The sequence below is a fragment of the Ctenocephalides felis genome, unplaced genomic scaffold (assembly GCF_003426905.1).
Source record: "Ctenocephalides felis isolate EL2017-DRISC unplaced genomic scaffold, ASM342690v1 CF-g0.4_SCAFFOLD_03571, whole genome shotgun sequence".
Taxonomy (NCBI): Eukaryota; Metazoa; Arthropoda; class Insecta; order Siphonaptera; family Pulicidae; genus Ctenocephalides; species Ctenocephalides felis.
Genome location: NW_020539725.1, coordinates 3273060 through 3298331, shown reverse-complemented (window position 1 = coordinate 3298331; position 25272 = coordinate 3273060). Strand labels below are relative to the sequence as shown.

The window sequence follows — 25272 nt, the reverse complement described above, 5'->3', positions numbered from 1 at the left end:
TATCTTATATATAAAATTCTTCTGTAATGGTATCCTCCTAAACGATTATTCGGATTTTGATAAATTTTTCTGGAGTTTGTTAAGGAATTTTTTAAGATCTTTTAAATTATAGAAACATAGTTAGATTGTAGAAATAAATAGAAAAAAAAAAACAAAAAACCGCTTATCATTGTTTGACAATAAAATATTGAGGTATAGCTTCATATTGAAAAACAAATGATTCATCTGCCAATTTTCAATTACTTATAGGCTAAGAAAATATTAAAATGTAATATATTCATGATTATAAATAAGAGAAATGTATGTAATGTAATGTCTACATTATTATTGCTGAAAAGCAACTGAGATGTGCCAAAAATTAAAATAGTATTAAATACAGTCAACGTGCGTCTGACAGGTGATGCAGTCTGCGCATGCGTCTAACGGCTGTGGACTGTCAGTGATTGCAGATATAATTCAATTTGACAGATTATTATTTTTTAACTAATGAAGTTTTGCCTTATCTTACTAAATCAAATACAATTACTATAACTTACCCTTCGGAATTTAAAAAAATTACTTATTCAAAAAATTATTAGAAGTTTCATGGTGTCAAAAATTTATATGTTTTTGGCATTGGATACGAAATATTTACTCAAGTCAATGGAGTTTTGAGTATGATTTTTTTTACTGTGCTCCATTTGTATGAAATTTTGGAATTTGGTTCATCTTACTCTCAAGTTCAAAGTGAAAATAATTTAGACTCTTTGCCACTTCCCGGGGGGTTCATTCCTTTCAGTGGTGTAATTTTTTTTTCAAACACGTCGGATATCGATAAAAGAACTAATTATAAGAGAAAAAGTTCATACAGCTTTTCAAAAAAAACAAATACTTTTCAAGTTACTGGCTACTGAAAATTCGTTTCTCTTTGGCGTTTTTCTCATTTTTTGCAAATATCTTCAAAAATATACATTTTAACGAAAACCATGAAATGAACAAAATTATATCAATTAAAAAATTTTTATAAATCGGTGTTTTTTTGTGTCCTAGGCGGCGGATTTTTTTTCAAACGCAGTCTCCATCGAAATTTGTTTTTGTTTATATTGTTCATTTTTGTTTGAACTCTATCAAATGAGAAGGGATGAATTTTTTACAAGTTTGTCAATATCAGGTTCCATTTGACTCAAAAACAGTCGTAAGTCACCGCATTTGGTAATTTGCACTGATTACTGTTTTTAGTAAGTAGCATTGTCACAGCGCTAAATCCACGTTCACACAAATATGATGAAGGAAATGCTAGTGAAAATTTTTGAACAAACGACCACAAGCCAGGGATATAACTGCTGAATTGACCTTCTGTAGCCAAATTTGTTGATAACCATCTTTAAATTTGATTTTTAATTTTCATATATTTTTAATTCTATAAACTATTCTTCTAGCTGGGCTTATTGTTTCTACATTTGCATTTGAAAAGGGGTCTAATACTCAGCCTGGTATTTCCGAATTTAAATATCTTGAAATCTTTCAATAAAATTGCCATGAAGATTTTCCAAATGTTGGCATATACGAGCAAGTCTTCGTTGCACGATACCGTTAAATTTGGAAAATTATGAAACTCCCGTCTTCCAATATTTTTCTTATATAATAACAGTTTGGCTACAAAAGCAGCGATGATTTTTTTTTTGTTTTTATTAAATTTAATCCATCGCCTTGAAGTTGTAGATTCATATTGTTGAGCAATGCATAAAGGTCTATGGATATGCTATATCAATTTTTGATGATATCAGATTTTTACACAAATGTGTGTCCTTATTTTCTAAAAACTCTACAACAGAGTCAAACAGATTGTAAAACGAGTCAGGCAATTTCTTTTTGATAGCCAATTTTTGTGAAAAGCTATAAAATGGTATGAATATTTTAACACGACCAATTTATAAAGTACCAATTAATCGTTTGGATACAAATTCTGGTGAACTTTAAAATGTAAAGTAAATAAATAGCAAATTCCCCTAGCCCAACGTCACAACCAACATTTTTGCGAGGCCTTTCATCGCCCCCATGGAGATCAATATCATCCACCAGGGGGCGATATCGCCCACTTTGAGAAAGACTGGTCTAGAGGCTAATTATAATTATTGGGAATGGAAGTATTATTAAGAAGTTTAACAATCTCGAAGGAATTTTTTATGTAATGTGGGAACTGTTTTTAGTGCGAGTACGGAGCGTTTTAGGTCTGAATTTTTTTACTGTGCTCCGAATTGAATGAAATTTTGGAATTAGGTTCATTTTATCCTCAAGTTCAAAAGTGAAAACAATTCGGGTTGCGCCATCACCCCCCGGGGGGATGACACCCCTTCTCAATTGTGTAATGACATTTTTCCAAAATAACGTCGGAAATCGATAGAAGAACTAATTATAAGAAAAAAATGTTTTATATAGTTTTTCAAAAAAACTAATACTTTTCAAGTTACTAGCCACTAAAGATTCATATATTTTTTGCGTTTTTCTTCGTTGTTTTGCAAATATCTCCTAAAATATACATTTTAACGAAATCATGTAATGAACAAAATAATGTCAATAAAAATCTTAATAAATCGGTATTACATAAAGTGTTCTAGGAAAAATATTAAGCAAGATTTGAAAGAGCAAAGACGTTTTTTATTTCCTTCAAGATTTAATTGTTGTGTTCAAAGCCATCTAGTGTCGAGGTTTAACATTTTATGCATTTCGGTGAAATTGGGTTTTATAGTGCTCAACATAAGCTTTAAAATGAGTGCTGTTACAAGTTTTGTGCGTGTAAAATGAGTGAGCTATCATGCAAATAAGAAGCATATACGAAGTTTTTTCTTTTAAATCATATGGTTTAATGAGCGCCATTTCCACCAGAATTAAAGTAATTCACATTCCATCTAGAATTCACTTTATTATAGACATCTTGATGGATTCTAGCAGATTCACTACTTTAGTACAAACTATTTTCAGAAAACTCACGATTTTATAAAAACTTTTTTTTCGAATTTGCGCGGCCGCGCAGTCTTTAAACATTCATAACTCTGTCAATTTTTGTGTGAAGAAAAATAAGAAAAAACAATAATAAGCCAGAAAGATTCCTTTGTTTTTTTATCTATATGCTTTTATACGTATCTTTTATTCTTTTTGAGATATAATGAAAATAATTTCGATTTTTAAAAAAATTGGAAGAAAAGTTTGACGGATTATGGGGTTACTAAAAAAAAGTGACGGATATATGGTTATTACTTATTACTTGCCTTGCTATTAATTATATGTTTTTATATCTACCCGTAACTGTCCACCCGAGTACCGTGCTTTTTAAAATAGGTTTATCGCGACTTCCCATACAAAGAATGGTGATCGGTTGATCATCAGGCTATGATAGCCGGCCGATCCTCGAGCATCGGATGACGATCAGAATGTGTCATCGGGGCAAGACCCGCTGGGCATCGGATGTTAACATCAGCGCTAGACTGCCGAATAAGCATCGGCCGAGGATAGTAACCGAGCATCGGCCGAGGATAGTATACGAGCGTCATCCTGTTATAGTTGCCGAGGATCGGCTTATCATAGTAACTGAGTATCGGCCAAGAGTAGTGGCCGACTGCTGACCAAGCGTGGTTAAAATAAAATTACAAAAAAAAATAACAAAAAATTACAAAAAAAAATTATATTGTACCATTATTTTTCAAGAAGTTTATATTTTAAAAAACTTTGGAACATAATAGAAAATAGTATAATAGTTTTTTGAATCTTAGACAATATTATAATAATATTGTTCTAGTAGTATAGTTATAATAATATTATTAATAATAGTCATAATCTTAATAGTAGTGATAATTATAATAAAACAGAAATCAGTTTAAACTTTACAGCTTATTTACGCTTGTTTACGCTTACTGCCACCTCTGTCTGCAAAATTGCCAGAAACGACCAACGCTAGATCTTAATTTTTTTGTTTGGTCCGAGTCACCGATTTTTTTTGTATAACATCTGAAATATAAAATATATGTCAATAAATAGATACATCCTGTGACAAATGCCAAGAGCATATAAAAAAAGTTTTATTGTTATTTAAATCAAAATCGATCAAAACGTCAAGATCATCATGAAATATTTTTTTGTTTATTAATTACGTCAAAAAAGCCTAGAAAGAAACTTTTATTTTTATTAGAAAATGTTGAAAAAAAAGCTCTAAGGTAATGCTAATGCTAGATCAAAATAATACTGAAGAATATGAAAAAAACTATAGCGTGAAATTATACAATTGATTAATGCACAATGAGATGGGACACATAATTTATACGCTAATTGTAATTTGTCACGCGTAATACTATTAAGTTTAAAAAAATGATAAATAGAACTACCTGATAAACAATATATGTTTTTTAGTTGCACTAAAATTTAGTTTCCCCTCGCCACGAATTACTCGACAAGCTCCAGAGTAGTGCTGTTGCACTTCTGGGGCAATAATTTCAGACAGCGTCTTTCGAACGCAAGCATTTATATTGTTCTCTCCATAAATTAATATTTCAAACAAATTTTTTAAATTTACTTTTTCATTTTCATCATTCAACCGATCATCAAAGTTTTTGAAATTTTGAAGATTATCAAAAGAAATATCTCTTTATAAACTTCTCTTGCTTCACTCAATGTCTTATTAGTAGACTTAGTTAATGATGATTCATAATTACTTGAGTTTGTATATTGCCACCTTGCTTTTTTATTTCATATAAAATACTAAACTTTAATCGATCTAGCTTATCAGACATCTCCAAAAATTTTAAGTCAATATATTTTTTTGACAAACCTGAAATTATTTAAATAATAAATAATAAGTAAAGAAAAAAAAATAAAAAATTAGTTATTAATAATTACCACAATTGCTACAAGCATCATCGAAAGTTGTATTGGAATCAGTCGTAATCAATCTTTTGTAGCCATCTGAAGAATAAATACATGTAATTATTGAATAAAATATAATCAACAAAGTTAAAATAAAAATATAATAGTAATAATGAATATACTTTTTGGTTCGTTTGATTTGTTATTTTGACTATCTGTACAAAAATGATTATTTTTTGATAATGATGAAGACGAAGAGTCCGAGTCATTATCGTAGTCGTTCAAACCATCAGGTTTACCCGTGATAGGACCTAAATTAAAAAGAATTAACCAGCTAGAACGCATATTATTATATAATGATGATGTACCTTCTTTTGATAATTTTTGGGGTTGAACTTTTTCAGGAAAATTAATTTTGGTTTGTTCCTCGATAAAACTGAATCCATAACCTCTATATTATCTAATTCTCGGCTTATACCTTCAGATGAGAATTGGTGAACAATCGGGGAAGTAGAACGTGCCGGTTCGTCAGTGTTGACGTTTATTGTGGTTTCAGCACGCTGTAAGTGCCGTTTTCCTCTTTCTAACGTATCTGAAAATGAGTTTTATATTATATGTAATACCTTAGTTATATAGCAAAGAATCAATAGCAAAGTATCAATGTTTAGTTTTTTACCAGCACTCGAGATTATTTCGACTTCACAACGTATCCAGCTTTTCTTCGGTAGAGATTTTTTCTCTAGATATTTATCTCTTTTTTTTTAAGTCTTTTTTTGTATTTGGGTAGTAGCAATATAACTTATCTTCTATTTCATCAAGCCATGAATATGGCACCAAATCAATTTCATCGTATCCATCACCCCGCCTAGGTAAAAAGCACACAACTGCATATTCACTTGGCCCTTCCTCATTGGAAATGTTAGCACTCATCTAATATTCAAAAAAATTCATGTTTATATGAATACAATGAAACTAAAATTAACCTATTCAATTAATTTGTAAGAAATGAACTGGAAATGTATCAATCTACTTACGTTGAACGTTTATTTTATAGATCCTTCGATTGTTTTACGTGCTTCTTTCGCCCACGTGCTACACTTGACTGAAAATTCTCAACAAAAGTAAAGCATACGCGCACACATATACAGTCACAATTAACTTCTTACTCACGCACACACGATAGTGTCGCACTTAAAAGTCAATATGTACAATATATACACGCAGTTAGTCAGTCGACTCGAGTTTGCTATGAACGTACGCACACAACCAAGTATATATATATTTATTACACTAATAGAAAAGACCGACTCTTCACGCGGGTACCCACACTAATGCTTCATCCACAATCTTTATTATAATATTTTAGCTGTTACTTTTTCAAGAGTTCAGGACTAACTAACTTATATTTTTACATTTTTAAAATATTTCCAATATTCTAGTTTTATGATAGCTCGCCGAGGGAACATGAGCTATCATAAACTTTTATTAAGGTTGTCTTGCAGATGTACAAAATATCGCAACATTTACCGTTACTTGGGATTATACATCGTTCAAATGAATTTACTTATGACTACTATTTAAATTATAAAGAACACAATTCTCAACACTATATATACACATACCATATCAACGTTGACAAGCTGCATTTTTTCAATTTCACACCGATGGATATATGATACATATATATCACTTTATATACAGATGTGCATGTCACACGAGTTTTTAGCTGTGACAAAAATTCATTAATGAATGTTTTTATTGATAAAAATATACACTAATAAATTTTATTAATTCATGCTAAAAATTACCGGCACTTTGGAACTGTCAAATTATTCGTGTAATATAGAGACCGCGCATATTTTATCACACAATTGAACAATACACATTTTTTGATATAAATTCAGCTGAATGAATTTCCGGCGATTCGGAAAAATTATCTCCTAAGAAAATACCGATGTCAGTTGATGGAGTGGGATAATCAAAATGATTATCAACATTTAACATTTGACGTCCGAGAATATAAATTTCGTTTAACTTCGGCAACTTTCTACGCTTGTCTTCGTTGTCAGTAGTTGATCGATTATAATCACTTTATTATTTTTAACAAAATAGTATTGTCTGGCCGGTTTGAAGTAAAAAGTTCTGTTTAACACGACACGTTAAAACACTGGAGTATGATTTTCCTTCGAAAATAATAGCGGCAGACGAGTTATTTATATACACTGCTCTACATTTTTTATTTTTTTTATTTTAATTACACTCTCATGTTCCAATTCCGATAATCGATTTAGTATTTGAGTTAACGGTTTGTAAGGTGATTTTATAAGTTTCTTCAGTTTGCCAATATAATTTTCACCCCAAAACGCTGATAACTCACTCAAAGATAAATTTAAATTTAATACATCATCGGGTAAATGTATTAAATTATGCATATTTAGTGTTTGAGATTTTTTACCGTACAATGATGGCAATAAAAAAAAAAAATTCTTAGCAATTGCTTAGCGTAATTGTTAAATTTTATCATAACATCTTTACAGTGCAGAATTTGACAAGCGACAAATAACAATAAGAATGTTTATAGACAGGTGTTGATAGAATGTTTTTCAATACTATTGGACCACAATATAACAGTACAAAACGGAACTGTGTCGCTTTCCACCTAGCTAATTCATCCGTGTCAATTTTTTTTCGTTGAAACTCACGAGTCACAGAAGGTGTTAATGATAAAAAAATTTTCCGGAGTTGTAATACTGTCTTTATTTTTAGTCGGGCAACACTTGTTCTTAATATCCAAGCTTCCAGAAGAGTCTTCATTATACCAAGATGTAGCAGATGCATAGAATCTAAAACAATTGAGTTTACTGGATCAAAATTAGGCAGTTTTCTTAGGAGTGTCTTTGATCCATCTTTGTGATGACCTTTTTGGGTTTGCTTCTTAAAACTTTCTCTTGTCCGTACTTCACAATCCATTTCTGGATAGATCCTTTTTTTTTTCTCCCTACAGACATCCCTTGACAGTGCATCTTTCGCACGCATAAAATGTACCTGCTGCTTTGCAGCATTTAATGTATGACCTTGCTTGCGAGTCGGCTACTATAGCAATTATCTTAAAAGAATAATTTTTTTCACCAATTACAATTCCATTGTTGATCAAGTTTTTACATTCTGTGACAAAATCGGAAATATATTCTTTTACGTTTGCAGGTTTTGAATCACCGCAGTATATCGAAGCTATGAACGGATGACTAATATAATTTCTATTAAAAATTTTAATTGTAATAGGCCAAACTTGTATATTCGAATTTTTATAAATTTGCAAACCGTCAATGTGAATAAGCACTTCAATCGTATTTTCAGAAAATATACGCGGTGAAATCATTTTTTTTAATCCACTTGCTACACCAGATATTTATAATCACTTTCAGTTTCTTTCAGACTTGTTATAGTTTCTACCACTTGATGATGTTTAGTTTGGAGTAATGCCTGGGCCGTTTTAGGCAGTGTTGGATGACCTTGTTCTCTTAATAATACAAGTAATTCGGAAATTACATTTAATTGAAGGCTATCCAGATTTTTTAAAGCCCACTGACGAAGCTTTTCTCTTATTGTGTCTGATTCCACTACGTTCTCCTCGACAATACTTTCATGATTACTATAATCATTATCAGTATCTGTTTCATTAGAAACAATAACCTCACTTTCTGCCAAATATCTACATTGATTGTCATCATCAATACAGCCACTAAAACTGTTCTCATTATCACTTTCATTACCACTATTAAATGCACTATAATTAATTTCTTCATTTACTTGATTATTTACACTTAATTCAGTTTCACTAAATTCACTATTTGAATTATTATGATCTCGATCAATTTTATTATGAACTAGATGACCCGACAGACGTTGTCCTGTACCCATGCCTACAATTTTTAAATATAATATACAAATATTTACCGTTTACCTAAAAATAATAATTATACTTTTTTAAATTACTCTTGACGCCAAAATGCGTATACATTTATAATATGAGCGATGTTACATGTAGAACTGCTTTAAATAAAATGATGAGACTCAATTCCAACACTATATAGGAAATTGAAGTTTTTTAAACGGTATAACATAACCATAACCATAACATAACACTGGTACTTCATGCTGAATTAAATTAATTTATTTTTTTATTATTTAAGATATTCAAAATTGCATCTTAAACTTCTTCTAATCGATATCGTGAGGGCTTTACTTTCCCATTTGTTGTTATAAAGTGAATTTTTTACGAATTTTAAAAATATTGTGGAAAGATTAGTTAAAGATAAAAAGAAATTATATGAAAAAAAACGATATTAAAAATTTAATATCCAAATCTTGTGTTGGCGCCCCCTAAGGCGTGCGCTCGTAGTTTCCGCATGCATTGAATTAAAGGAACGACCGGCCCTGATTAATACTTAATTTCATATTTTGAATGAATTAATTTATCATATTCTGTTTATGTGTTTATCATTTAGTAATAATAATGTAGACATTTTCAATTTACAATTTTATTTTTCTTATTCATAATCATAAATTTATTATACATATTTTAAGGTTAACCTATTGTCTAGGTTCATAAGTAAATTGAAAGTTTTGGCAGATGATAGTTTTCATTTGTTTTCAATGCAAACAATTATATGTCGTGTTTTGCAGTTTTTTTTCATTTATTTCTACAATATTACACAAACATCCCAGTACTTTATAATTACATACATCCTAAAAAATTTCTTTAACAAACTTCAGAAAGATTTGTCAAAATCCAAATAATCGTTTAGAAGGAGTATACAGTGAGTGCTTGTAATTTAATATGGACAATATAATAGCAATAAAGCTCAAATCTATTCTACGTTTTAGTTAGAAAATGTTTGTATGAGAAAAAGAAAAGAGCTGTTTTTAGGGTTTTCCCGACAATTATTCAAATTTTTCTCGCCGTAAGAACCATATTGGACTTCAACGAACATTTTAAAAAATGAATTGACCAAATTGGTTCAGACGTTGTTGAGTTATGCGCTTACCAACACATTTTGCGATCCATTTTTATATATAAGATAGGAACAATTAACGACGAGGGTGTATCAGATCGGGATATATTATCCATGTACTTTCTTAAAGCCCGATGTTTTTTTACACGGTCGGACATTATTTCAGAAATTGAAAAACAAAATTTTAATAGCAACGATCAATTTTTTTTCTACTGCATACGACTGTGAATACTCTCCTATGAAAAGTATATATTGCAGGTAAAAACAGCTGATATGACATTTAGTGCGCACGTGTGCAAAAGGAAATTTATTATATCATCGACGAGAAGCGGCTGCTGATCGTACATTTTATTATCAATATAGTTCGGCGGCCGATGGTGTGCCAGCCATAGGCTGATAATAAAACACCGACTCTCGGCCGAGATATGTAGCCGAGCCTCGGCCGATCGTCGATTTTTTTCGAGCATCGGAGACTCCGTATGGGTTAGAATAATTCTTTCGTTACGTAAAGTTTCAAAAAACGTATCAACACCTACCAACATATCTACTTCGTGCGGGATGTTGAAGTGTGGATCCGAAAATTTTAATTTATTAGAAAAATTTAGTTCAGAAATTTGGATTCGCCGCGCGGGTGGACTCGATCTTTTCTTAAGCACTAAGACATTTATATTTTTTACAAATGTACCATCTTCATTAAATATTTATAAAATTGTAAAATTATTCAATTTTGTTGAAATTCTATCAATACCGTGGAGCTTAAGGCTCGGCGATTGAGATTTAACGCCCGATTCTTGGAATAGCGATTTTAATTTAGAAGATATACAAATTAACAAACTTCATTGGATTTTTGATCCTTTTTCAAGTGCTATTACAGATGATTATTTTCAGCTAGAAAAAGAATTGATAGAGATAATAACAAATGATGAATTGAAATTTAAATTCTAAAATAGCTACCAACAATTCTGGCTGCAAAAAGAGATCCCGACGGCTTACCCACAAATTTGGTCTGTCATTGAAAAATTTTTGATTGCATTTCCGTCATCATACTTATATCATTAGTGGAACGTGAATTCAGCGCTGCAACTTCAACCAAAAAAATAATAAACCAATTTCTAATAAGTCGATCGTGGTGATTTAAGATTACTTTTGACGAAGACAGAACCGAAAATTGCTAAATTGGCAGAAGCATTGGTAGATTGTATCGTTATTCTGAACATAGTTTTATAATTTCAAATTTTGATGTTATTTTACAATCTTCTTTTCAAAGAGTAAAAGATTAATTTTGATAACGTCCATTATTTTAATAAATAAATCATCAAATGTTATGCAAAATCTTTCCATCCGCAGTGATGTACCAATTGCAATTGCATATCATTACAAATATATCCGTAATATATCTGAAAAATTCAATATCACTGTATTGAATACAGTTTTAGAATCTTTCATTCGTATATTTCTTCTCTGTTTTTCTTTCCCCTTTCGTCTCGTAACACTCTCCCACTCCCATTGCACGCGCGTTGCCTACACTGCTCTGTACTTTTAACCTTGAACAAGCACACAATGCTAGCCTACTATTAACATAAATATAGGAAGGCAATATGTGCTCCTCCTATTTCTCGTTTTGTTAATTAATAGTATTTTATTATTTTACATAAATTTAGTGTCAATCAATTTTACATCAAATAAAAATTAATGTTTCCTGTTTTTCCTGGTTTGGTATGTATAATTTCTCCTTTATTATATTTATATTTTATCTTCATCTGTGTATTTATGTTAAATGTTTTTTTTTAGTTTACTGAATGATGACACACATCAAGTGTCGAAACGTTTAATGGAATAAATAATTTTGTTATTTAATCTTTTTTTTTAATTCGACAGTTGGGCTGCAAAAATATTACATATATATATACGTACATATATACACATGTACATATATATATATTTATATATATATATATCTTGATAGTTATATATATATATATATATATACATACACACACACATATATATATATATACATACAAACATACATATATACATATATACACATGAATACATACATGTATATGTGCACAAAGGTAAATACATATCCATATATGTACTCAACGTACACGTGTACACATATACATAAATACATATATATATATATATATATATATATATATATATATATATATATATATATATACAACATATACGTACACATATATACATAAACACATATACATATACACATATATATATATATACATGCATATATATACATGCATATATATATATATATATATATATATATATATATATATATATATATATATATATATTTATAAATATATATGTGAGTAAGTTCTTGTGGGGCGATACATCAAAGAATAAAAAGCAAAGATTTATAAATTAATCCTTAATTCCAAACGTTTCGACATTCAATTTAATGTTATCATCAGTGGATATTAACGTTGGTAGGTTACATCTAGAGAAGTGTACACAACACTAGAAATTAGCACTAACATTAAACATTTTCACTTGATCAGAAGTATATAATGCAAAAACTAAATCACTTATGTATCGCATCAGTTTGTTTGCTTTATGTCTAAGCTTGGTTCATGACGTTTTGGATTTGTCAAAATCGACCAACCCTGCGTGTACTGCTAGAGCCATATACTGACAAACAGCGAGAACTTAGTTACGCACCTAATATATATATATATATATATATATATATATATATATATATATATATATAGGATAAGGTTGCACAGCCCTGGCGCACTACGTCAGGTAGCGCGTTCCTGTCATGCATCGTTATCCTATGGTATAAAACCATAGAGCAGCAATACTCGGTCCTTCATTCGCTTGCCCGAACTCACAGTGGATTCAAGGAAGGGAAGACAGTACTTCGCTACAATGGTGACCCCTGACGTGAGAATAGTCGAGTATGTTGTATTAAGCCAGAGCAAATATCTTTCCCGCCATCTCAGGTGGAAAGAGTCGGTGTCAAAGTTCCGCCATTTTGGCCTGAAAAGGCTCAGCTGTGGTTTGCTTCGAATATTCGACAATTCGCGCTTTCGAATATATCGGCTGACACTACAAAATTTTACGTAGCCATCGCATACTTAGAGACTCAATACGCAGCCGAGGTTGAAGACATTATTTTGAAACCACCAACAGAGAATAAATATGAAACTCTGAAATGCACTCTCATCAAGAGAGTATCGATGTCCGAAGATCGCAAATTAGAACAGTAATTGGACAGAGAAGAAATCGGCGACAGACGACCATCGCAGTTTTTGCGTCATTTGCGCGCACTAGGCGGATCAAAAGTCGTCGATAGCATTTTCAAGATATTGTGGATCAGGCGGCTACCAGAAAAAATTCAAGCCATCATATCGGCACATGACCATCTCGAGTTAGATAAAATAGCAGACATGGCGGATAAAATCGCCGATATATCGTTGGAGCACCAAATCCAAGCAATTAGTAAACAAATGCCATCTACGTACAAAGAAACGAATAAGGCCATTTCAGAACAAATTTTGGAGCTTCAAAACCAGAACGCTACAATAAATTCGAAGATTGACTTGTTAGCTAAACAAGTTGAAGTTCTCACCCAAGGCAAGTACCGAACAATGCCATCGAGGTCGAAAGTCGTGCGTCCATCTCCACGTGGCTATTGCCAGTACCACTCAAGATTTGGAGCTAAAGCACGGAAGTGTAATTAACCTTGTTCATTTAAATCTTTAAACATAAACGACAGTCAATGAATGCGGCGCATGACTGTCAATTAATTAGTTCAACAAGCCGCCTATTAGTGGTTGACAAAGCATCCAAACAAGAATTCTTAGTCGACACGGGCACGGATCTTTGTGTATACCCTCGCAGAAAACTGAACAAGCAGCATCTGCGTACCGAATATACGTTGTATACGGCAAATGGTGCGAAAATGGCGACCTATTGGGACAGTGCAGCTAATTTTGAACTTCGGCCTAAGACGCAATTTTTCTTGGAGGTTTGTGATAGCCGACGTCGAAAAACCCATTATTTGAGCAGATTTCCTATCAATTTTATAACTTGTTGGTAGATCTGCGCAACAAACGACTCCTAGTGGGAGATACAAAAGCACAAATGGCGGGAAAATTAACGGATGCAGTCGCCCCATTTGTTAAAACCCTGCGAAAGGAGCACTACAGCCTATTGCAAGAATTTCCGGATATTACCAGACCTCAAGGAGCACCTCACAAAGTGAAGCATCCAACAACACACCATATCAATACAACACCAGGGCCTTCGATTTATTTTAAACCAAGACGGCTCAACGCGAAACGCCTTCAAATAACTAAAATAGAATTTGAAGAAATGGTGAAGAATCGCTCGACGGTCAAACAGCCCCTGGGCCGCGCCGCTTCACATGGTATCGAAACGAAACCACGGATGGCGCCTGTGCGGAGATTACAGGGCACTCAACGTTCGTACTATTCCAGACAGATACCCGGTAAAGCACATTTACGATTTTACGCACCTTCAGGGTATGAAAGTTTTTTCAAAAATCGACTTGTTGAAGGCTTACAACCAAATTCCGGTCAACGAGGAGGATATACCAAAAACAGCAATTACAATTCCTTTCGGACTTTTCGAATTTCTTTATATGACCTTCGGACTTTGCAATGCAGGCCAAACCTTTCAAAGGTTTATCTACGAAGTCACACAAGGTATGGATTTTTGCTATGCTTATATCGACGATTTGCTAATTGCATCAAGAAACCAGGAAGAGCATGCAAGTCATTTACGAAGCATTTTCGAAAGACTTCAGCAGTATCGTATCATAATCAACTGTGACAAATGCATATTTAGTGTCCCAGAGATTGATTTTTTGGGATACACAGTCTCTAAAGATGGTATAAACCCAATTAAGGAACGAGTGGAAGCTCTTGTAAGAATCAAACCTCCTACTAACATACAAGAATTGCGCAGATTTCTAGGAATGATTAATTATTTTCGCAGATGCATTCTCCGTGCGGCTGAATTGCAAGCTCCATTTCAAAAACTGCTAGAAGGACCAAACGTTAAAAATAACACTATCATAGAATGGAACGAGCAACTACAGCAGGCTTTTGTTAATTGCAAAGAAAGCCTATCAAATGCTACTCTTTTACATCATCCAGTGGTCAACGGCAAGTTAGCTTTGTTTACAGACGCTAATACAATTTCAATAGGAGCATCGCTGCAACAACAAATAAGGAAAACATAGCTACCACTAGCCTTCTTCTCGAAGAAAATTTCTAAACGCCAATGCGAATGGCCAACATACTACCGAGAACTTCTAGCAATCTTCGAAGCTATCCGACATTTTAGGCACTTTCTCGATGGACAGCATTTCGTAGTATACACAGACCATAAACCGCTAACATTTGTCTTCCAACAGAAACAGGACAAATTGCCACCAGTTCAATTGAATCAACTAACGTTCATAGCACAATTTACAACTGAAATAAAGCACATTGAAGGAAAAGAACACGTCGTAGCTGATGCTTTATTCAGGATCGAAGAATTACATGTATCGTCGAATGCAGATTATAACACAATCCCAAAGGAACAACAAGATGACGCGGAATCGCAAAGCTGCCTAAAGAACGATTCCTCATTGGTCCTGAAGTCAGTACGTCTTTCGGGTACTACCATCAACGTATATTGCGATGCATCCACTAATATTCCAAGACCTTTCGTTCCGAAGTCGTTAAGAAAACAAATTTTTAACGCACTTCACAACCTAAGCCATCCTGGAAGAAATGCCACAGTGAAAATGGTATCCCAACGATTTGTTTGGCCGCCAGTGAACAAGGACTGTCGAGCCTGGACGAGGGAGTGCATTCCTTGTCAACGCAGCAAAATTCATCGCCACACGCGGGCACCGCTTGGTAAATTTTTGCTCCCTACCCGACGATTTTCTCACATACATTTAGATCTGATCGGACCCTTTCCAAGCGCACGAGGATTCAAGTATTGCCTATCAGTAATATGTAGATTCACAAGGTGGCCAGAAGTGGGATCACTTCGAGATATCACAGCCGAGACAGTGGCGCAAGCATTTATAGATGGATGGATGGATATCTCGTTTCGATTGCCCCACAGAAGTAACGTGCGACCGCGGAGTCCAGTTTAAATCCCGCCTATTTGACGCCATAAATTACAGTAAATTTACAGGGTCGAAAATAACTTACACCACAGCTTATCACCTCAGCGCAAACGGCATGGTAGAGCGTTTTCACAGATCCTTTAAATCAGCTATTATGTGCCGCAACAATAAGAGCTGGCTGGATACGTTGCCGCTAGTACTACTCGGATTGCGGTTTGTCTGCAAGCTTCTCCAGCTGAAATGGTGTATGGCGAACCTCTTCGGCTTTCAGGAGAATTATTCGAAGACCATCAGAACACACAAGACATACACCAGGTTCTCCAAAAACTTTGACAAACGGTCAAGACGCTCAAGGCAACGCCCGCTTTGAATCATGGAAATAATTACAGCTTTGTCCACCCGGATTTATCAACGGCTCGACAAATTTTTATCCGGGAAGACACCATAAGGACAGGATTACAACCGCCGTACACAGGACCATGCGATGTAGTGGGCCGTTCGGATACAAATATGACAGTGATTAGAAACGGCAAAGAAACTAAGATATAGATCTTTAGAGCAAAACCAGCCTATATATTCGAGCCAAACACACTCAGTGGGGGGGGGGGGTGATATAGGGTAAGGTTGCACAGCCCTGGCTTACTACGTCAGGTTGCGCGTCCCTGTCATGCACCGTTATCCTATGGTATAAAACCATACCGCAGCAATACTCGGTCCTTCATTCGCTTGCCCGAACTCACAGTGGATTCAAGGAAGAGAAGAAGACAGTACTTCGCTACACACACACATACTATATATATATATATATATATATATATATGTATATATATATATGTTATATATTAAATTTTTTATATAATTTTGATGTTGAAATATGTGATATTCAGTTTTCAGGGCAATACATCAATTAAAAAGTTCGTATGACTTTAAAACATTTTTATTTTTCATACGTTTCGACACATACCCCAGTAGAAATACATCTGAGCTGGAGGTGTTTTTAATGCAAGCTAAATATTTACGCGTGTAGCTATGTTGAGTCCACGTTCACAACGTACGATTAATGGGAGCGGTATATGGGACGGAAAATATTAGATTTACATGAATTTTCCATATTGCTAAATGTGGAATGAATATGAGCGATATATGATATGTTTTACATATGATTTTTCCATATTGCTGAATGTGAGCGATATATGAAACGCTGAATATGAGTTTTACATGGTTAATTCATATTGCTAAATGTAAGCTGTGTATGAGATTACTAAATATTGTAGGATTTAGAATATAGAATTATTCACATACAAATCATTTAAGATTTTGCTAATAAAGAACGAATGTGGAATATGTTTTTTCTTGTATTGCTCTATATATATATATATATATATATATATATATATATATATATATATATATATATATAGTACAATTTGCAAACCACTACTATATTTTCGATATGTCGATGACACGCTTTTATTAATTAACAAAAATGATATAGAGAACATATTTCAAAAATTTAATAATTATAATTCTCATTTACAATTTACACAAGAATCAGAAAAAGATAACTCTATACATTTTCTTGATGTTCAGCTCATTAACGACGGCGGTATTTGCATTACCAATTGGTTCAGGAAAGATAGCTGGTCAGGCAGGTATATTAATTTTAATTCTTTCACACCGCTCAATATAAAGATATCCACAGTTCTCAGTTTAGTAGACCATGCAATTCTTTTATCTAACCCAAAATTTCATAATCACAATATCAAATTAGTCATTAACACATTACTCATGAATAGTTTCCCTTACAAAATAATCAGTCCAATAATTAAAAATAGAATTAAATTTTTATTAGACAAACAATCAATAACCACACATTGCTCAAATCACTTGTCTGTATCAGAAAATAAATGTTTTGTGAATTTTCCATATATAGACAAAGATTTACACCTTTTATCTAAAAGGCTTTTTAACAAACATAATATTAACATATCCGTGTCACCCTTACTACAACTGCAAGACATAAACACAAACATTAAAGACAATACACCGACCAAAAAAAGAAAAGACGTGGTTTACAAAATAAACTGTTTGAACTGTGAGTCATCTTATATTGGGCAAACATGCCAAAATTTAGAAAAAAGATTAAGACAGCACGAATTACAGAGTAAACAAAGTAAGAATAATAACATACAACAAAAAAGTACACTTGTAGACCACGCTATCTCTAACAGCCATAGTTTCGATTTCAATAATCCGCACATTTTATATTATGAACAAGATTTATTTAAAAGAAGTATTGCAGAATCGATGTTAATAGCCCATACAAGTAACACAGTAAATTTACGGACAGATACCAATATATTACATGATACATATCTGAATCTCATTAATACTTTGTAGCTTTTTGTGTACTTGTATATGTATGTGTATATATATGTGTTGTGCATATGTATGTATGTATATGTGTATGTATATGTGTATATGTATATATGTGTATATATGTATAATGTGTAAGTTTATGTGAATATGCCGGTATGTACAGTCGGTCAAGTAAGAGCGTGGTCGGGTTAATTTATAAAAATAATTATTTTATGAAACTTTAATGTTTATATATGCATTGTATACGTAAAAATCAAGGATGCAATTTTAGTCAATATGTGTCCACTCACCACCGGAGTCGACAATTGCTTGGCATCTCCGACGCCTGCTTTTTACTAATTTAACGGATTATTTTAGTCCGACGGCTCGTATTTTAACTTAACGGCTCGATGAGGGCAGTACGTGCTCATATAGAACTTTCATCAGTGAAAATGACATTTTCAAAATCTCTAACAATATTTTCATGTGCTCAAGCGGAAAAGAAGCACATGTTTTTCAGTCGACAGAGGCCTCCCCGTTGTGTTGCGCCATTTCAGATCATGAATACGAAGAAAGGTTCAGATAGTTTTGTAGATATTTCTGTAGATATTTCTAAACATTTTGCCATTAATTTTGCTCATCCTTGCTGCAGTGTTAAAGCAGGATTCCGTAAAAACACATTCACTGTTCTTTTTCCTTCTTTTTTATTTGAACCATGTTCTGATAAATCATCGACATTTTTAGCAACTTTATATAGGTGAATCGAATTCTGTACAAATGCCTTCAACTTTCTCATATATTTAGCAGTAGCTGATTGCTACATTTGGGTACCTTTTAGGTGCATGCAAAAGGGCGCAGCATCGTAGCGCGACGCGTAACTTAGCACTCATGGCGTTTAACGTATTTTTTCCTCAAAAGATCAACTGCAACTAAACCTTTTTTGACAATGCATCAAGGACAAAGCTTCACTTTATTGGCTCACAAAAGAATTAGACCGAAATCTTTCATTAACTGCCGTTAAAGTCGACCACGCTCTTACTTGACCGACTGTATATGAGGATATGTGAGTGTTTTTTACTTATAGGTAGGTGTATGTTTGTGTGATGTGTATATGGTTGTGTGTATGTATGCATATTGTGTATATTATGGGCACATAGGTTTTGGTTTATGTGACGTTTTGTACTGTGGATATACGTTTGTGTATATGAAATGTATATATATGTACATACATTTTTAATTATAACAATTATAACAAATCTATAAACAAACCATCTCATCATAGAATATTTTTTCTCCTAACGACATCTATTTTTCAACTACCCTAATCCTTTCGTTCCTATCAGATTGCGTGACTTTACAATTTCAAGTGGTTTTCAAGTGGGAGAGAATACGAACACCGACGACCGTTGGTATTAAGAGATCAGATCGCAGTGAACGACTTGCAATGAAAAACACAAAATGCTAATTTAGATTTCCATATTTTAAAATTTTTTAATTATAACACACTGATGATGAGACAAACCTAGTCTCGAAACGTTAGTGAAAATTATTATTTAATAAATTAGTGCAAGAAGAGTGTTGTTTGTTCATATTTCCAAAATTAATATATATATATATATATATATATATATATATAAAGTTATGTTCAAATGCAATATTATAAAATATGTTTTGCCATTGATAAAAAATAAAACAGTAACAATATAATACAAATATTATTATTAAATACAATATTAGCTGCAGTTATATTTAAATTATTATTTTCGAAAATAATTATATAAAAATAAATTTGGGCTTGACAAAATATTGTCGATAATAATCTTTTGAATGTTTATATTGGGTCGCCTATATCCACACAAGTCTCCTTTGCCTATTATCTTATATATAAAAATGGAGCTCTCTTTCAAATGTCCGAATAAAACTCGAAAACGGCTGAATCGATTTGGCCAGTCTTAGTCTTGAAAAATTCGTGCCAATTCACAGAAAGTCCAAAAGGTGAGAAATTATTTCAAATCCGCGTAGAAACTTTACATTTTCAATTTGAAATTTTTTGTAGAAGCGTAATTTAACTAAAACAATGGACGGTGGCAATTACGTGAAATGTCAAACGCTTTTGACAGATGATGTTCAATTACGTTTAATAGGATGATTTACGCGAATATTATTTATTTATGATAAATTTGTAGTAAGTAGTTTTGTTTGTAGTTCTATTTATATACAAAAACGTTAGTAAATGGGCTGCAAGTGTTACTAGAGACTCAAAATATAAACTTTTTTGATATGTTAATATGAAAATGCACTTTTTGGCATATTTCTCTCAAACACGGTGCTCTGAAAGATCTCATTTGTATAATTATATACTCATTGGTATTTATAAAACATTTTCTAGGTTATATTATTTTTTATTCATCTTATTTAAATTCAGAACCTAAATTTGGTATCGATCAAATGGACATTTTGTCGAATAACATGTTTTCAGTTATAATTTCCAGAATTTATCGCAGAATAGATAGTAAATATGAAGGTCCGGGATTAAAAAGGTCCACCACCGATGTGCCAAAAATCAGTAAAGTTAAGCATTGTTTAACAACATATTTGAAAGTAGAGGAAAAAAAGATGTATAGCCAGCTACAAACTTGATTTGAAAACGATAATCTTTGAATTGGGGGAGATAAACGGTAATCTTTGAAAATCCATAATAAATGTATTTCTTCCGTTGGTAGTTTTAGCATTAGTTAAAAATGTAATTATTTTGTAAAATACCTTTAAAATTATAATAAGGCTTTAAACCTTTTGCACCTGCCCGTTACAAGTTACCCCGCATATAGGATAAAAAGGTCTAGATAACAAATTTTTGGAAGACATCAAAAAAGCACATTTCTATAATGGTGAAATAGAAGTCAGTTTACTGAACGTAGTCAGATAATTGTTCGTTTGATATGTTTTATTTGTTGTGATATAATTGTTATGGTTTTCACAATATAGTTCATATTTGCTCAAACAAATTGGACCTTTGTGTCTCGCTCTGCTCTACATATATACTTTTTATTAAATTTACTTTAATTCAACGAATGTAACTTGAAACTTTTCAAAAAGCAGGTCAAAGAAGAAATACTTAATTCATTTTTTGTCTCTCCTCGCAAAAATTTGAAAATTTTGTATAAGCTCAGTAGTATTATTTACAATAATACACAAAATCCAGAATCCAAAAAGAATATGAAAAAACTTGAAACGTAATTAATAAGCCGAAAGACCAAAAAAGACTCGGATTGAATATACGATGTTTTCTATAGGAAGTGAATTAAACTTGCAGTTTGATTTCTATAGGAAGTGAATTAAACTTGCAGTTTGATTGTATTGACAAATATAGACAAAACTAATGGGGTTTATTGTTTTATAATACCTAATTGTATACAGCATTCAAACAACACATCCTTATGCACTTAAAGTATTAATATTTTGATTCTCTAGAAATGGTTTAGAATATACCTTATTTAGCAAAACACGTTTGCCGGGTCAGCTAGTAGTATATATATATATATATAATATAATATATATATATATATAGAAGGTAAGGTGTCCTGTCTCACTGTCGATGGAACGTCCTGTCGATGGAATGTGCCTGAAGATGGAACGTACCTAGTTCCGAAACGTCGACAATAAACAAATAATTAAATAAAGAAATTGGTTTTTTTAAAAACTTTTCTTGTTTTTTTATTTTTATATTTTTGGATTTGTTTCGAAACTCTTAACTCTACAAAATATTATATACATATATATATATGAATGAATATATGTTGTACATGTATATGTAATGTATATGTTACGGTAAATGTGCACTCTTGGTGAATGTGCACATTCACCGGTGAATGTGCACATTCACCGGTGACTGTGCACATTCCCTAAACGATGGGTGAATGTGGAGTTCTCAAACAATCAATTTAAATAATGGTGTACGTGTGTACTTGGATCGGTCTCATGAACATCTTGCGTATTTGGCGCATGCGCACTAAATAGTTGATCAGTTAATAGTTAATAGTAAATAGTTGAATAGTAAAGTAGTAATATAGTGTATAATGAATAATTAATATTAAATAGTGAATAGTTAATTGTTAGTAAAATAGTAAATGGTGAATTTAGAACAGTTAAATAGTGAATAGTGAATAGACAAATAGTGAATAGTTAATAGTTAAATAGTTATAGGTAAATAGTTAATAGTTTAAGTACCTAGTTAATTGTTAAAACGTAAGTAGTTAAATAATAAATAGTTAAATAGTTAATGGTGAATAGTAAATAGTAAATAGTTATTAGTGAATAGTGAATAGTGATAACTAAATAGTTTAACAGTTAATAGTTAAATAGATGAATTGTGAATAGTCAATAGTTAATAGTAAATAGTGCATGGTGTTAACTGAATAGTCAAATAGTAAATAGTGAATAGTTATTAGTAAATAGTGCACTAAGAATAGTTGAATTGTGGATAGTAAAATAGTGAATAGTTAATAGTTAATAGGTAAATAGTTGAATTGTAAAATAGTGAATAGTGAATAGTGATAACCGAAGAGTAAATAGTAGATAGTGAATAGTGATAACTGAATAGTTAATACTAAATAGTGATAGTGATAACTGAATAGTTAATAGTGAATAAAGAATAGTGAATAGTTAATAGTTAATAGTAATAATTTGAATAGTAAAATAGTGAATAGTGATAACTGAATTGTCAATAGTAAATAGTGAATAGTGATAACTGTATAGTTAATAGTAAATAGTGAATAGTGATAATTGAATAGTTAATAGTAATAAAGAATAATGAATAGTTAATAGTTAATAGTAAATAGTTAATAGTTCAGATACCTACTAGAAGAAAAGATCATTGTATACAGAATTTGTTGAAATTACATGAACAATATAAGATTATCAAAAAAAGTGTAAAAAGAGACACAAAGAAAAACTAAGAAGGACGAATTTAAATTATCATGTTGAATTTGTTCGACATTGCTCATGCGAATGTGGAAAAATCGTTAACGAACCTATAATGCATTTTTTAAATGAGCAACGAAAGATGTATAATAGGTTTCATAGCTAATATTGAGTCTGATGATAATGAAAAGTATAAAAATGAATGGATGAACTACTACAGCTACGGCGGGAAAAATCGAGAGAGAAAAAAGCTCAATACGGTAAAGTTGATTTTAAAATAATTTATAAATTATTGTACCTTAATTTTAATCATAAATTTTTATTTTATACATTTCATGTTAATTGAATAGAGCTACGTCGGGAATAATCCGAGAGAGACAAAGCTCAATACGGTAAAGTTCATTTTAAAATATTTATAAAAATGTTGAACCTTAATTTTAATCATACCATTTTTATTTCTATACATTTATGTAATTGACAATGGGTGTTGACTTTGTGGAATTTCACGTCAAGCAGTGAAGTGGAAGGTGCAATTCCGTTGAGTCAGAAAAACAAAATCATCTATATCAAATTTTTCTGATGAACTGGTAGTTCCTCAGCACCAAGAAACCGATACAATCTCGTGGAACAATAAATATCATAGATGATAAATTAGCAGCAATTTTGGATTATTGTAAAATAGCGACCGGAATGCTGTACGTTTATGGCTTTATGTTCATCATTAAATATTGATGTAAATCCGTTAATAGTAATAAAACCTCTATACACCGAAATAGAGAAAAAATACGTGAAAAAAAGTCGAACAAATCAAAGAACCGTTTAAAAATGAGGACTTGAATGCTAGTGTTCTACACTGGGATGGAATTTTTTTAAAAACTTCAAGCGAGAAATAAAGAAAGACTGCTCAATTGAGTGTGGACAAATAGAAAAAATATTAGCGATCCCAGTATTAGATGATGGTATAGGACAGTCTCAAGTATGCAATGTTTGACGCTATTAAGATTGGGGTATTTCAGACAATATCAAAGCTCTTTGCTGTGATACTACTTCCAAATAAAAAAAAATGATTCTCTGAAAATTTTATCTCTTTTTATAAACATTTAGATAGAGCGCACAATGAAAATTACTTGCATATATTTGTTACTAAGATTTGTTTAAGAAGTGTCAATCGGTAATTTCGTGCGTCATCTGTGATCATGATCGTTAACTCAAATCTTATGATACATAAGAATATTTATAAACCACATAACATGCACATAACCTCTTATTAAATACATGTGAGCTGTTCTATAAATCTATTCATCATGGCATCAAGAATAATTTTGCAGCAAAATATTTATTTAATTGGTGATGTTGATACTCAAATTGTCAGTAATAAATTACCATCAAAGTTACAAGCGCTAATACAAACGTATGGAATAAATAAAAATGTTTTAAAGTCATACAATTTTTTTTAATTGATGTATTGCCCTGAAAACTGAATATCATATATATATATATATATTTATTATATATAACAAACATACACATGTACATATATACATATACACACACATTATATATAATATATATATTAGAGATGGTCAACTGATCTGATCAACACAACTGAAGATAATTAACATAATGCAAAGGAAGATCATAAAAATTGAGAAAATCGCCAATATATCAATCGTAAATATCAACGATAAAAAAAATTTGCCGACAAAATCCTGAAATACGTGTCAAATGATTTATCTATAATATCTATAAAAAAAATTTCAGCCAATTCTAAAATGTCACATTTTTTTTACCAAAATCCTCCCGATTTGTAAAGAATGACCCATATCACTTGGATTTTTCTACCCAAAATAATGCTTCAATAATGTTGCCTACAATTATTTATAATTTCGTACCATATTTAAACTGGCTTTTAGTATTTCAATATCTAAATTGCATTTTCACACTAATAAGTCAATATACATTATTACTCAATTTCATATTTGAAGTGAATTAATTTGTCAAATTTTGTTCACA

At 31.8% G+C, this 25272-nt stretch overlaps 1 protein-coding gene across 1 annotated transcript in view; it reads left to right on the top strand.

The window, feature by feature from the left end:
* LOC113384923 (eIF-2-alpha kinase GCN2) overlaps positions 1–25272 on the top strand; it is a 635046-nt gene that overhangs the window by 232628 nt on the left and 377146 nt on the right. The window contains exon 16 of the mRNA XM_026622699.1: positions 24036–24056. Within this exon, the coding sequence (XP_026478484.1) occupies positions 24036–24056 (21 nt within the window). The remainder of the gene's footprint in view (positions 1–24035; positions 24057–25272) is intronic.